This window comes from Chlorocebus sabaeus, chromosome X (genome assembly GCF_047675955.1).
Source record: "Chlorocebus sabaeus isolate Y175 chromosome X, mChlSab1.0.hap1, whole genome shotgun sequence".
In the NCBI taxonomy this organism is placed as follows: domain Eukaryota; kingdom Metazoa; phylum Chordata; class Mammalia; order Primates; family Cercopithecidae; genus Chlorocebus; species Chlorocebus sabaeus.
Genome location: NC_132933.1, coordinates 84663675 through 84679037, shown reverse-complemented (window position 1 = coordinate 84679037; position 15363 = coordinate 84663675). Strand labels below are relative to the sequence as shown.

At 38.6% G+C, this 15363-nt stretch overlaps 1 protein-coding gene across 4 annotated transcripts in view; it reads right to left on the bottom strand.

Annotated features, from left to right (window-relative positions):
- The window catches only part of OPHN1 (oligophrenin 1), a 374614-nt gene that overhangs the window by 130554 nt on the left and 228697 nt on the right, over window positions 1–15363 (bottom strand). For all 4 annotated transcript variants that reach the window (XM_073013604.1, XM_073013605.1, XM_073013603.1 and 1 more), the window contains exon 15: window positions 14516–14590. In XM_073013604.1, the coding sequence (XP_072869705.1) occupies window positions 14516–14590 (75 nt within the window). The remainder of the gene's footprint in view (window positions 1–14515; window positions 14591–15363) is intronic.

Below are 15363 nucleotides of genomic sequence, written 5' to 3'. Positions count from 1 at the left end.
ACTATATTAGGTAGGTTTTGTTTTCCTATAGCAGCATTTTTATTCCTTTGCCTAGTCTGTGAACATGGAGAATTGACAGAGACAGATAAATATACATTTAAAACTGTCCTAATCATATCAACTCTTTAATTACTAGCTCTTTGTTGAAGAGCTCAAAATTCAAACCGTGTAAAGGGTTTCATAAGGTGAAATGTATACCTCCCCAAATGTATAGCCAGTTATCAACACCATAAATTGAATTAATCACTCCGTACCAAATGATCTGAAATTCTACCTTTATCATATGCTACATTGCCACATACATTTGAATCTACTTTTGTGGTTTTTTGAGACATAGTCTCTCTCTACCACCTGGGCTGGAGTGCAGTGGCGTGACCTTGGCTCACTGCAAGCTCTGCCTCCTGGGTTCAAGCAATTCTTGTGCCTCAGTCTCCCTAGTAGCTGAGATTATAGGTGCGCACCACCACATCCAGTTAATTTTTGTATTTGTAGTAGAGACAGAGTTTCACCATGTTGATCAGGCTGGTCTCAAACTCCTTACCTCAGGTGATCCACCCACCTCGGCTTCCCAAAGTGCTGGGATTATAGGTGTGAGCCACTGCGCCCAGCCCGGGTCTACTTTTGAATTCACTATACTGTTTTCACTGTCGAAGCATGTATAAATTCCAAACTGTTTTGGTCAATTGCAACTTTCTTATATATCTTACTTCTAGGTACGGTTCTTCTATTTCAAATATTTCCTGACTCTCGGCTCAAAGTGATACATAGATATAAACATCAGAAGCAGATTGTTTAGTTCCAAACAAATTAATTTCCAGATATTTTTCATGGTGACTGCATTATATTTATACAGTAAGCAATTGACATATTTACCACACTGGATATCCCAATTCAAAAAGTGGCTCTGTGTTTGTATATATTCAAGCCTTCTTTCTAGTTCCCCTTTAGCATTCCAAGGTTTTCTCCATACAGATGTTACACATTTCCTGCTCAGTTTAGACCTAGATATTTTATATTTGGCTAATTTCTTCAAAGGGAATTTTTCTTCCATTTTATTATACAATTTTATTTCAATCAACTATCTCACTAAATTCTTCTTCTCAGGAATTTTTTAGGTGAAGCTCTTGATTTTTCTAACAAGTATAGTCTCTCTAATATATGGATATTGCTTCCTCCTTTCCAATTTTTATGATTCTACCTTAGTTCTTATGTTTCATTGATTAGTCCTTACAGAATATCATTCTCTGAGAGAGGCAATAAAGTATATCCTTGTCCAGTTCTCTGACACTGCTGAGAATATAAAACATTTATATTATGAAAAAGATTCTCTCATTGGGCAAACTTCAGTCAGATTCCTCTGAATTTTCTTTCTGATTTGGTCCCAACCTCGGGTCCTGTCTTTGGCCCACATGGTCTGGTTTTAGTAAGAATCCTGCTGAGTCAGTTTAGTGAAAATCTCCTACTCTAGGTATCTGATCACTGTATCCTGCTTTGAGCAAGTATCCTATCAAGTCAGTTTAGCCACAATCTCTCCTTGCTTCTGATGTTTCCTCTTAGCATTTCTCCAACCACTGCTTCCCACTGTCTTAGTCAATTTTCTGCTGCTATAACAATATCACAGACTGGGTAACTTATGAACCAGTTTATTGGCTCATTATTTTGGAGGCTAAGAAATCCAAGAGCATGACATTGTCATCTGGTGAGGGCCTTTATGTTCATCATCCCATGACAGTTAGGCAAGTTGGTGGTCGAGACAGAGTGAAAATTAGGCCAGACTTATTGTTTTATCAGGAGCCCAGTCCCACAGTAACTAACCCATTCTCAAGAAAATAGAGCCCTCATGACTTAATCACCTCTTAAAGGCTCCACCTCTTGATAACTTTATAGTGGCAGATAGGCTTCAGTTTGGGAGGGGATATTCAAGCCATAACACCCATCCTGCTCCTTGGTTATAAATTTCCTCGTACTTGGAGTTGAGCTCAATCTGTCTTCTTACTATAAAACCCCAGTGCAGTAGTCTCTGTTGAAAAAATGTCTACCTTACTATCTCCAAGTATAATGTATAATTCTTTCTTTATCAATTATGATCTAAATTTTCTAAAATAGTTTGTGTATATACTTATAGAAATATACTTAGAATAAAGGTCACCAAGTTAAAAAATAAGTATTCCTGGTGAGTAGGATTTGGGGTGAATTTTCACTACCCTTTCTGAACACATTTTAACGCTTAAAATTTTTTAGGATGAGCAGGTATCTTTTTTATTAAAATAATTACTTTTAATATTAATGTTTCTGAAACATATTCAGCATTAAAAAGATTATAGGGTCATTTAATGACAAGATAAAAATACTTTCAATAAGAATGATAAGGCTACTAAGTTGTGTGAATGTGCAAACATTACTAAGTTGGTTCAACTTAATTACTTAATAAACGGAGATGTTAGGTACATCTCTTAGACTACACATACCCTGGCAAATTACTTAGATTGAAACTAAGTGTGCCATGAACACACAGTTTGTGAAGCTCATCTAAGACCGAAGAATAACCACCGGAGGCTAAAGAGAACCGGAACCAAAGACAGGCATACAGTTTACCACTCACATTAATATGATGTTCCTATTTAATACTTTGCATTAACTTCAACTACTATTCCAGGAAATTTATTCCAGTAAGAGGAAGTTGTGAATAGCTTTGTTTCAGAAACTTCCTGGAAATCCACTTTTCTGAACAATGCTTATCAAGCAGTTCTCATCTAAGTAAACAGTCACTTCTCAGAACATCTCTCAAACGGGTTTATCAAATGACTAGTACTATTCAAAGTTTTACATAAAAACTATTGAAAAAAATATATCACAGATTTTGATATAATTTTGACATAAAATTATATCATGAAGTTTGTCCAATCTCAATAATTCAGGCCCCAACAATGAAAGACCTGCCACAAACCAGACTCCAAAAACCTTATAAATATGAATCCCTCTCCACATTTGATTTTCCCCTTCTGAAAGGTTATTAAGACAATATTGTAATGGTAGTGGCCTTTCTTAGTGCTGTAAGTAACAAGCCTGAATTTGTTTCATCAGAAGACTATTTTGGTGACCTGTTTGAATCATGATTTGACAAGATGCAAATTCCCTGTTTAAAATCCCTCTGCCATTTCTCATTGCTATTACACTAAGGAATAAACTCCTTCACATGACTGATAAGGTCCTGCAAAACCTGGAACCAGATTAAGATTGCCAGATAAAATTCAGAATTTCCAGTTAAATTTGAATTGCTTATAAACAATCGCTATTTTTTTCTTACTGTAAGTGTGTCCTAAATCTGTTTATCTGAATTTGAATTTTAACTGAGCATTCTGTATTTTGTTTTTTACCTGCTAAATTTGGCAACCCTAGGCCGGGCGTGGTGGCTCACGCCTGTAATCCGAGCACTTTAAGAGGCCGAGGCAGGTGGATCACTTGAGGTCAGGACTTCGAGACCAGCCTGGCCAACATGGTGAAACACTGTCTCTACTAAAAATTTAAAAAAATCAGCCGGGCATGGTGGCAGGTGCCCATAATCCCAGCTACTTGGGAGGCTGAGGCAGGAGAATTGCTTGAACCTGGGAGGCAGAGGTTGCAGTGAGCCGAGATTGCACCACTGCACTCCAGCCTGGGCAATAGAGTGAGACTCCATCACTAAATAAATAAATATATAATAAATAAATTTGGCAACCCTATTCCATCTTTATCTTAGGGTTACTTTCCACTTACATCTAAATCCTGAGTTCAAGTCCATGGTGTTCACAAATCCTGTCTAGAACACTGGCCAGAGGCTGGATGGCCAAAGCCATTAAGGCAAGTGTTTCATCTCTGCAGGAGGCAAATTAACTATCAAACTCAACAGCTGGCTTGAAAGCGGTAGGATCTCCCAGACCACTGGTGGGTACATATGCACACAGAAAAATGGCTACACCTTGGGCACCGGAGTGAGGAACAGACTGAGAGTGTACAAATAATTACAGTTTGATAAAATCTTGGGACTGACATAGAAGCTCTGTAGTTTGTTGTTGCTGTTTGTTTGTTTGTTTGTTTTCTATGATGGTAGTTTCTCCACTAGGGGGAGCCTCCACAGTTGAAACAACCAATATCCACTGAGGGGGTCCCACCCAGAGGACTCTCAGGGAGGGACATGCATGGTCCTTGGATAATGAACTGCTGGGGAATAGAGGCCTCTCAGGACAGGAGGACTCTGAAGAGTAAGAAGAAAACAAGAGAGAGACAGAGAGAAAGAGAGAGGGGAAGGGAGGAAGGGAGGGAAGGAAGGAGAAGAAAGACACGTAAGAAACAAAGAAGTGGAACTACAAGATCTTCCTTTGGCCTTTTCAGAAATCTAAGAGGTATGGGTTGTTAATGTCTAAAAGGTACCCAGAGATAAGAGCACCAAGCTGAGGCTGTGAAAAGATAATGAACTGGCCTAGGGAATTCCATGGAAATAGTGAAGTTGTTGAAAACAGAGGGTCTGGCTGGGCGCAGTGGCTCGCGCCTATAATCCCAGCACTTAGGGAGGCCAAGATGGGTGGATCACTTGAGGTCAGGAGTTCCAGACCAGCCTGGTCAGCGTGGTGAAATCCTGTTTCTACCAAAAAATACAAAAATTATCCATGCCTGTAGTCCCAGCTACTTTGGAGGCTGAGGCACGAGGATCGCTTGAACCTGGGAGTCAGAGGTTGCAGTGAGCCAAGATTGTGTCACTGCACTCCAGCCTGGGCAACAGAGTGAGACTGTCAAAAGAAAAAAACAAAAAAAGAAAAAAAAACACAAAACAAAAAAACAGAGGCTCTGCCCAAGAAGCTCTGCCACCCCTGCTTTTTACATATCCATTCAGGTAACTTGTTGACAACAGTATCTGTTCCAAATTTCAGACATTTCCAGGAATTTCAGAAGAACATGAAAAATACAAAGGCCCATAATAACACTCCATTAAACTAAACATTCTGGAAATTCCGGATAGTATTGTCAACCAAGATTAAGAAATTCTACTCAATATGCTGAAGTGTGAAGCAGAACAGATATACCCAGAAGTAACTACATAACAGCAAGAAATCTACAATAATATAAATTACACTAAGCACATAACTGGTAGAGATGAGGTGGTGATTAACTGTTTTTAGTAAGATGAGGTTTGGCTTCAGAGGATACACTACTATGGGAGGTCATAATATGCCACCCCAAAATACAAAGAATTGTTGACCTGAAGAAAATTAAGAAGCAGCAGGTATAGGAAAGTTCTCTGCCCTCCCTCTATTTGCCTAAAAGCAGAACATAGATTTACAAAGAGAGCGGTATCCCGACCCAACACCCCTTTCTACCAGGGAGAACAAAAGTTAAAAAGGTTAACCACTAAAGACAACTTTAGACACTTACTGGCCTAGAAATAGTAGCAGAGGAATTTATATTAACAAGCCTTACTAACTAGCTATCATCTCTCATTTATTTGGCTTCCCAGATGTTGCTGCTACTAGAGATTCAAAGTCCTTTTACTTTGTCTTGTTATGTCTTTAAAAAAAATACAATTAAAAAAATTACTATTCTTTGTTGAAGGTGATCTATAACCTGAAATTCAAAGCTACCTCTTTGAGAATTACTCATTTCCTGGGTATCCCCCATGTATGTATGAAATACACATATTAATAAGCTTGTTTTCTCTTAATAATCTTGTCTTTTGTTACAAGAGTATGTTCCAACTAAGAACTTATGAGAGTTGAAGAAAAATTGTTTTTTACCCTACGACACCTAAATGGAAAAATGACTGATAAGCAGTAATTTACAAGGTGTTCAAATATAAAGGCATAACAAATATAACCTGACTCTAGACTGAATTTTTTTCTTTCTCAAATGGCAATTTCTCCACTAGAGGGAGACCACAGCATGCTTTAAAAGGCAGTGAGTCAAAAAGAGGAATGGGGCTGGGCACTGTGGCTCACGCCTGTAATCCCAGCACTTTGGGAGGCCAAGGTTGGCGGATCACCTGAGGTCAAGAGTTCGAGACCAGCCTCACCAATATGGTGAAACCTTGTCTCTACTAAAAATACAAAAATTAGTCAGGTGTGTTGGCACATGTTTGTAATCCCAGCTACTTGGTAGGCTGAGGCAGGAGAATCGCTTGAACCCAGGAGGCGGAGGTTGCAGTGAGCCGAGATCATGTCACTGCACTCCGGCCTGGGCAACAGAGAGAGACTCCATCTCAAAAAAAAAAAAAAACAAAAAAAAAAAACAAAAAAAAACAAAAAAAAAAAAAAACAAAAAAAAAAAAAACAAAGGAAGGGGTGGGAAGATGGATCAACACTGTATTCAGGTACGAAAGTTTTTGTTTTGTTTCGTTTTGATTTCATTTCTTTTGTTTTGAGAGAGTGTCACTCTTATTGCCCAGGCTGGAGTGCAATGGCATGATCTCGGCTCACTGCAACCTCCGCCTCTCAGGTTCAAGTGATTCTCCTGCCTCAGCCTCCCAAGCAGCTGGGATTACAGGCGCCCACCACGCCTGGCTAATTTTGTATTTTTAGTAGAGATGGGGTTTCGCCATGTTGGCCAGGCTGGTCTTGAATCCCTGACCTCAAGTGATCCACCCGTCTCGGTCTCCCAAAATGCTGGGATTACTGACTTGAGCCACCATGCCCATGAATGGTTTTAAAGCTGAATGTGATCATCTGGTCAACAAAGGAAGCACTGAGGACAAGATGAAGGCAACAACAAGAAGAAATAAAAGATGCCCTCCAACAGAGAAAAGAAGCTACAATTTCCCTTTGCCCATTATCATCTACACAGTTTAAATGAAGAATCACCTCTAACTAGGATGTAGGAATCTTTGAGAAATATGGCTTCCCATGGGAAAATCCTACTGATTTGCTGCTTGTTATCTGTTATTTGCAAATATTAATTACATGTCAGTTCAGATAACTTGGTGGTCCTAATGCTATCTGCAGAGATTAACAAAAGCTATATTTTATGAAACTACATACAACAGAAACTCTGTGCAGTAGTATAACAAAATACAACCATGTATGGAATGGTTCATGTTTTTGAGAAAAACAAACATTCTCTAGGAAGAGACATGCATCACAAAAGATATTCATTAATTCCACAAATATTTCCTATGTGTCAGCCACTGTGCAGAATACCAGATTCCTAGAGATCCAGGTACCTAGTGAAGAAACAAGGACAGAGAAATGCTAGAGCATGTACTACCTACCTGGGAATTTTATAAATGCAATTTTCCCAGATGACAGCTACATTTGATATAGGGAAGACTAGTCTTTCAGTTCTGATCACCTTGTCTGGCTACTTGTATCTAGAAGGGTTCCAATGTATGCTCATGGAAAAGATTTTATGAAAGTGGGCTGCTAGTCATAGTATAAGCATGTCAGAATAGGAGGCAAAGGCGATATGTGAAGAATAAGAGAAAAAAAAAAAAAAAAACAAAACAAAGAGAAAGAGAGGTAAGCAGTAGCCCTAAACACTGGTGTATGCATTGAATAAATGTTGTGTGAATCAATGAATGAGAGAGAAAGCTGTAAGACAAGGCTAAGGAAAAGGAGAAAGGGGATCATGAGGCAAGGCAGAAGATAAGCAATAAGACCTGGAAAAAATTGAAAGCCAATGGAGTTCAAGCAGATAAAATAAGGTATACATTACACATCAGGAAAAGGAAAACTGTTAGTCTCCCAAAGTTAATATATTCTCCTTATATGTTTTACCTTAAGATGGTGAAAGATCTTGGTTTAAGAAATAGGCTGCTTTTTTCCAAGGGGAAGACTATAGTTTCTCTTTTCCAGGTGCCTATACTGCTTCATGTCCTTATGCCGCCAGTGAGGATCAACAGAATCCTGAATCTGGGATATTCCAGAGTTTATTTTGTGAGAAAAACGTATGACTGTATCTATGAACTATAGCTGCTGCTAGACACTAAGTTGCAGGAGGCCAGTGATTTCTGTCCCCCTTCTTCACTGTTACATCCCTACCACTTGATACAGTATCTGGCACTTAGGAGGTACTCAAGAATATTATGTTGAATGAATGAATGAAAGAATGAACACTGCAGGACATAAGAGATGCTCAGGGCATAGTTCATTTGCCTAACCTGGCTCAAAATGGGAGTTCTGGGGATCCTAGTATTATAAACAGAAATCAAGAGGGTAAATTGGTTGCTCTGGGTCCATAATCCATTTCAGGCAGATAACCTGGAACTGGCTCTGAGATACGCATGTTTGACAATATTACAGTAAAAAAAAAAAAAAAAAAAAAAAAAAAAAAAAAAAAAAAGCTAGTGGCAAAAAGATATGCCATAGGAGAAAAAGTGAACAGACTGAGTACAGAACAAGTTTCTCCAGAGAAAAGTGTAAATGATACTCTGGCTGGCAAAGAGCTGAAACATCTTGGAAAACATGGTGTCTTAGTCATTTCAGGCTACTATAACAAATTACCAGAGACTGAGCGGCTTATAAACAACAGAAATTTATCTGTCACAGTTTTAGAAGCTGAAAGTCTAAGATAAGGGTGCCAGCATGGTTGGGTTCTGATGAGGGCCCTTTTCCAGGTTACATCTTCATTTGATGTAAAGAGAGTAAGCTAGCCCTCTGGCATCTTCTTATAAGGGTATTTATCCCATTCATGAAGGCCCCATCCTTATGATCTTATTCAACCCAAATTACCTCACAAAGACCCCACCTCCAATACCATTATACTGGGGAGTCAGTTTCAACATATAAATGGGGGAGGAAGTACAAACATTCACTCCCTAACAGATGTCATATGCCAATGAAAGGAATTTATTTCTGCTCCTTTGAGGAAATAAGTGAGAACGTCACAATGAGTCATAGGTCAATAAGATAACCACTGCCTAAAGGTCTAACCATGGATTCCAAAAAGGAAGAATCAAGGATGACCTTGAAGTCCACTTAACAGCATCACAGGGAGTGTCCTAAAACTCTGAATGGAATAGTGTAAGTAGTAGGCAGATTTCTGGTTCCCAAAGGTGTCTACATCCTAATACTAGGAACCTGGGAATATGTTAAGTCACATGCCAAAGGAGAATTAAGGTTACAGATAGGTTTAAGGTCACTAATCAGCTGACCTTGAGATAGGAAGATTATTCTGATTACCTGGGTGGAATGAATGTAATCACAAGGGTCCTTTAAAGCAGAGGAGGAAGGCAGAAGAGAAAGAACCAGAGTGATGGCAGCATGAGAGGGGCTATGCCTGGTGTTGCTAAAGTGGACCATGAGACAAGGAAAGTTCTAGAAGCTGAAAAGGTAAGGGAACAGACTGTCTTCTCCAAAAAGAAAAAAAAAGTAGCCTTGCTGACACCTTGATTTTAGCTCCAGAAGAATGATTTTAGGCTTCTGACCTCCAGAACTATAAGAGAATAAATTTGTATTTGTATTTGTATTATTACTATTTTTTTTTTTTTTGAGATGGAGTCTCGCTCTGTCGCCCAGGCTGGAGCACAGTGGCGCGATCTCGGCTCACTGCAAGCTCCGCCTCCCGGGTTCACGCCATTCTCCTGCCTCAGCCTCCCGAGTAGCTGGGACTACAGGTGCCTACCACCACGCCTGGCTAATTTTTTGTATTTTTAGTAGAGATGGGGTTTCACCATGTTAGCCAGGATGGTCTCGATCTCCTAACCTTGTGATCCGCCCACCTCGGCCTCCCAAAGTGCTGGGATTACAGGCATGAGCCACTGTGCCCGGCCAAATTTGTATTGTTTTAAGTCATTAAATTTGCGATAATTTATTACAGCGGCACTAGGAAACTAATACAAGCAATCCCCTGGATCCTCATTCATGGTGACATAGCTGAAAGACTCTCCCCAAGTCAGAAACCCTGCAGCAGGAAGCAGGTGCGATAACAGCATTGCTAGATTCATATGTCAACAACTGAAATTATTTTTGCTAAGTTAAAATACCTTTAAGAGAAAAATTCCCATCCTACTATTTGCATACTTACAAGAATGATAGGAAATGGCATTATGTCAGATGAGAACTAAAGATGAATTTGCTATCAATTATTCAGATATTGAGAAAATAATAGACAAGGAACAAATATTCATATCAAACTTTATTTCTAAAAGTTTTTGAACTCAGCTTCATAGTCAAATGCAAATAGGAAATAATTTTGAAAGGGTAACAGTAAATATCCATTGATAAATTACTTCAAACTCTAGTGGTACTATTTCAAAGCAAGCATGATTTGAGAATAATCAATGTATTTAAAGTAGTAAGTATAGTAATGGTTAATGTATTGAACCTATGTAAAATTTATTTATGACATACATGTATACATATACGCACATATACAAGGATCTGGCTTTATGAATAAAGTATTTCAATATGTATGAAAAACTAAAGATCACACCATACGACAATATCAGAAAGATGACTAACATATACAGTTGCTTTAAAGATTAACACATAGAGTTCCAGTTCTGCAGCTCCTGAAGTGGAGTGTGTTATGTTTTTGTTTTATTTGCTAGGGGACTCTGAACTTCTCATTCAAACGGTCACATAACTTGAAAGTATTTCTGATTAATGTATTTATTATCTATTTGTCCAAATATATGTGAATTTAATACTAAAGTTAAATCTCCAGATGCTGAATAATTCACATTAATTATGAAAATAGAAAAATGACTGTGTGCATATTTCTACCCTATTATCTGTCTATGTATATTAGGTATTCCACTTGGTTTCTGAGAAGTCCATGTATCTTATTCTAATGCCATAATGATGAAATGAGAAATTTAAATATTTAAACAGGAAATGAAAATAACATAAATAACATCTTACAAGTGACTTGTTACTTCACTCACTACAGCAGGTCCTCTTCTGTTTAGATCCATAGGCCTCTGGCACAGTAAGGGGATTGTGGGAACAACACTTTCCTGTTTATGGCTGCCAACCAGGCTCAACTCTATCAAGAGCCCCTGCTGATACAACCAATCTCATCGCTCTCCATGCCCCATCTCACCCATCTGCTCCATTGTGAAATACTTAAGAGTCTCTGGAGCACAACATGATTATTAAGACTATAATGACAATGGGAGGCATTTTCATTAATAAGATAGTTATAGCTTGATAAAGGAAAGAGAAACAGAACTCTTACATGAGGTTCCAAGTTGTCCCTGAGATGATCAGATTGGCTTCTCTGTGCCAAGGTGGCTTATGATGGATCCAGCACCAGTGAAGACGCTAATCCTCACAGTGCATAAAACCTCATACATAAAACATCATACAAAAATCTGGTGTAGGTAAGGAATGTGACCAACCAACCAACAGCCTGATTGAAAATAACTATTGATTATGTGTTGCCTTTGACTTTATACTCTGTGTTATATTTTATTTCCCAAAAAGACAAACTTTTGTGTAGGGGAAGAAGAAAAGGCTTTAGTAAATGATAGAAGAAAGCCTACAGTTACAAGTTTAGGAGATGTCATAGGGAGAGAAGTCTGAGGGTTGTTTAGACTAAAAAAAATAACAAGAAGTATCCTTTTGACTAGCATAGAGCATGAGACTTAAGAAAAAGAAAAAGAGAGAGAGATGGTACATAACCAAAAGGCAATAGATATTCACCCTCCAAGATAAATCATGATGGGTCCACATGCAACCAAGGCAACAAGCCCCTAGTGGTATGAGACTAGATCAGGAAAGGGTGAAAAGAAGCAAGACAGCTTTGAGGATCCCAGTGAGATACGCCAGAGGACATCACATGAAAGAAACTTAGAAGGAAGGTCTCCCCACATAACTAGACATTGAAAGGTAACTAAGAGACAGTTTCCCAGTAGAATGTAAGCCCCACAAAGGTGGAAAACACAGGGAATATGTTCACTTTTCAATCCTCAGCCCTGAACACAATGCTTGATGCTCGGGTAGGCACACAAATATTTGTTCAATGAATAAATAAATGAATGAGGATCATCACCACATCTGGAGTTTCATACATTCGGGGCAGGGATCGGGGTTGCCATTTTCACATACAAATAAGGAAGTTAACAGTTTTATATTGTATCTATCAATATTTATATCTAGAACTTCCTGGTATATTTTAGATATTCCTATGAGAGTTAATATTTGGAGGATGGTTTTGAATAAATGAAATACACCAACTCTACCACTTTCCTTAATACTTGAATCAAATTGTACCTCCATGTGTGATTTGAAGAAACCACTTCAGTCCCATTAAAGCCCATAAGAGAATTAGTGGGATGCCTGGCATGGCATTTTTTAGCTTATTATACAACAGATATAAGAATGTAGTGATACTGGAAACAGAATTTTCAACAGTTCAATAATTATCTGAATAAATATCTGAGTTCAATAATTTTTCAGAGATTCAATATGCTGGACCATACTATCAGCTGATTTACATATGAAAAAGTGTCCTTAGCTAATGAGATGGGTTGCAAATTGACCAGGAATAAGCAATCCAAATTTTTAAAAGTCAAGAATGTAAGGTGATTAATGAAAACAGATGCTGAGATACTAATGATGTAATCTGGAATTCCAAAACCACACCTGCTATGACTGAGTGCTGTAACATCCTCAAATGTGAGTAGGGTTGGTTGTCAGACCTGCAGGCTTTTGAGAGATTAGCTATGCATCACAGTAAGGACCAAAAAATATGTACTTTATCCAAGTGAGTTTTCCACACTCAATTTGTTCTCTGACACTGTGAAAATTCAGCTTACAAGACGCTTCACTGCCACCCACAAAAGGAAGAAAGGTAGGTTTGCAGGGAGAGAAATGCAGGTAGATACCTGTGAACCATCTACATAGAGAGAGCTTGTGCAGAGACTCCAATATTGATTCCCTCAACCTTTAGGGCTTCTTGCCTCAGTGATGTCCATTTACCCGAGCATGCTATATAAAGGTGATCATTCTGATGTGTGTCATGACCTTAAGATGACTGAGAAGCACAGGTGCAGTGAGCAAGTGAATATTTGCATTTAGAACTCATCAGAAGATGTCTGAAACAGAGATTTTGTGAGTTGTCAGCATACAGGTGCTAGTAAAAAGCATAAAGAGAGACTACCACTGCCAGCCATGGTGGACTAACTGGTATCAGACTTGCCTTCCTGCTGTAACAACTAGAAAACTAGACAGTATATAGGAAACTCCTGCATGTAGTTATTGAGCAATGGACAACACAGGACTATGACTCTGAGAAGAGGGAAACAAACAAGATAACTGCTACCTTCTCCACAGCCTGCTTCTTAAAAGCACTTTTTAGATTGCAGCAGATGGAGTGGGAACTCAAGCTGAGCATGGAAGTCTTGCTAGAAGCAAGACTTGTTGAAGCAGCTAGAATTAGCAAGGCACAGTACCAGACAAGAGTGAGCTATGTAGAAAAGGAGCTCAACAACCTTACCTGGGGGTGGATACTTTATATCTGGCCTAAGAAAACTTTAAAAGAAGACTCAAATAAATCAAGTTGATCCACAAATAACTGCCCACAAAGAAAATTCAGTCCTCTTTAAAAGAAATCAACAAAAGCAAAACACTCAGTAAGTCACAATATCCAGCAACCAATAAAGATTACAAGAAATATTTTTTAAGAAACAAAAATGTGAGCCATAACCAGAATTTTTTTAAAATATCAATCAATAGAAAAACATGTTAAAAAAAAAAAAAAAAAGAAGAAGAAGAAGAAGTAGTAAACCCAAACAAAGATAGAACTGTAGGAAACACTCAGTCAAGGTGTAAAAAACAGAAAGATAAAGGTTCAGCAAGTTACTGAAAAGGAATCCTATAAGATGTTAGAAGAGGTCAAGCATTGTGGCTCATGCCTGTAATCCCAGCACTTTGGGAGGCAAAGGCAAGAGAATGATTAAAGGCCAGAAGTTCAAGACCAGCCTAGGCAACATAGTGAGACCCCATCACTACAAAAAAAAAAATATAAAAATCAGCCTGGTGTAGTGGCACACGCCTATAGTCCCAGCTACTCAGGAGGTTGAGGTTGAGGCTGCAGTGAACCATGATCATGCCACTGCAATCCAGCCTAGGCGACAGAGCTAGATCCTGTCTAAAAAAAAGAAAAAAGAAAAAAGATGTGAGAAGAATCAGAAGAGTGATGATGTGTTATGGAAGTCATGAAGTCATGTAAAGAGAAATTTTCAAAAAAGAGAAAGTGGTCAACAAGGAGATCAAGTAAGACAGAAACTCAAAAGTGTTCACTGGATTTGGTAAGAAGATACCTACTAAGCCTGGCCACGCAGTTCCAGTTGAGACATAGGGGAAGAAGTTGGATTGCTGAGGGTTTCTGGAGTGAATGGGATATGAGGAAGGAGAGATAACAGCCATTTTCAAGGTACAATTGACTCTGCCCAGGGTGGGCAATTATGTATATGTTTTACCTTAGAAAATACTTTTTTTCAACTACTCTACCACATTTTTTAGCAGTGTCTCCTTTCTCTTCCAGTCACATTTCTTTGTAACATATAAAGTACTCCCAGTAAGAATTATCAAAGTAAAATTGTTACCAAAAAAGGCATTCAGCAGCTTCTGAACCTGAATATTGCTGCCCACAGTGCGGTACAACCCTTCTGTCTTGATCCCTAGTGGAGGAAAAAAATCAGGTTAATTTCACTTGTATAGCTAGAGTTGTCATCTCCCCCTGGTACACTAGAGTCAATTCAGATAGGAAGGGGTCACACTACATACTCCAAGTTCTCCAGCCTTCCCTGTAACAGGGGAATAGTCCTAAAGCATCTCTCCAAATTATCCATCCTTTCACTTGGAGTATACCAAGCCTGCTCATTAATCTGAAGAGAAGAAAACAAACTCTATAGTAAATAGAAGCATGTGCTTAGTTTGGGCAGCAGCAGAAAGCTGAGAATGGTGCTGCCACCTTAGAAAGTTCATTTAATTGAAAAAGAAGGAAGGGTCAGCTCTCAAGTTGCTTCTAAGCAGTGACACAAAGCAGGAGAGGGCTGGAGTAAGGCAGCTGTGAAACAAAAGGCCATTTCCTGCACCAAGAAGGACTAAAAAAACATTTTAAAGAACAAAGAGACTTGATTCATATACTACACTTGCCCACAGTCTAAATATCCTCAGAAGGAAACCAGAGAGTATCAGCAACCAGAAAGAATGCTGATTCCACATCTCCCTGAGTTTATTTCTGCCCCCATCAATTTTTATACCAGTATGTATTGTGGCAGAAATCGAACTCTTGATTATTTAGGATAGAACCATCATGACACTGCTTAAGGAGTCCCAGGCACTATTTGAGAATACTTTATAAACTTATAAGCTCTTTAAAAGCAGGAATCCACAAATTATCCAAATATGCTTGCATACCACTAGTTTAGAATTTTCTGAAATTTTCTAG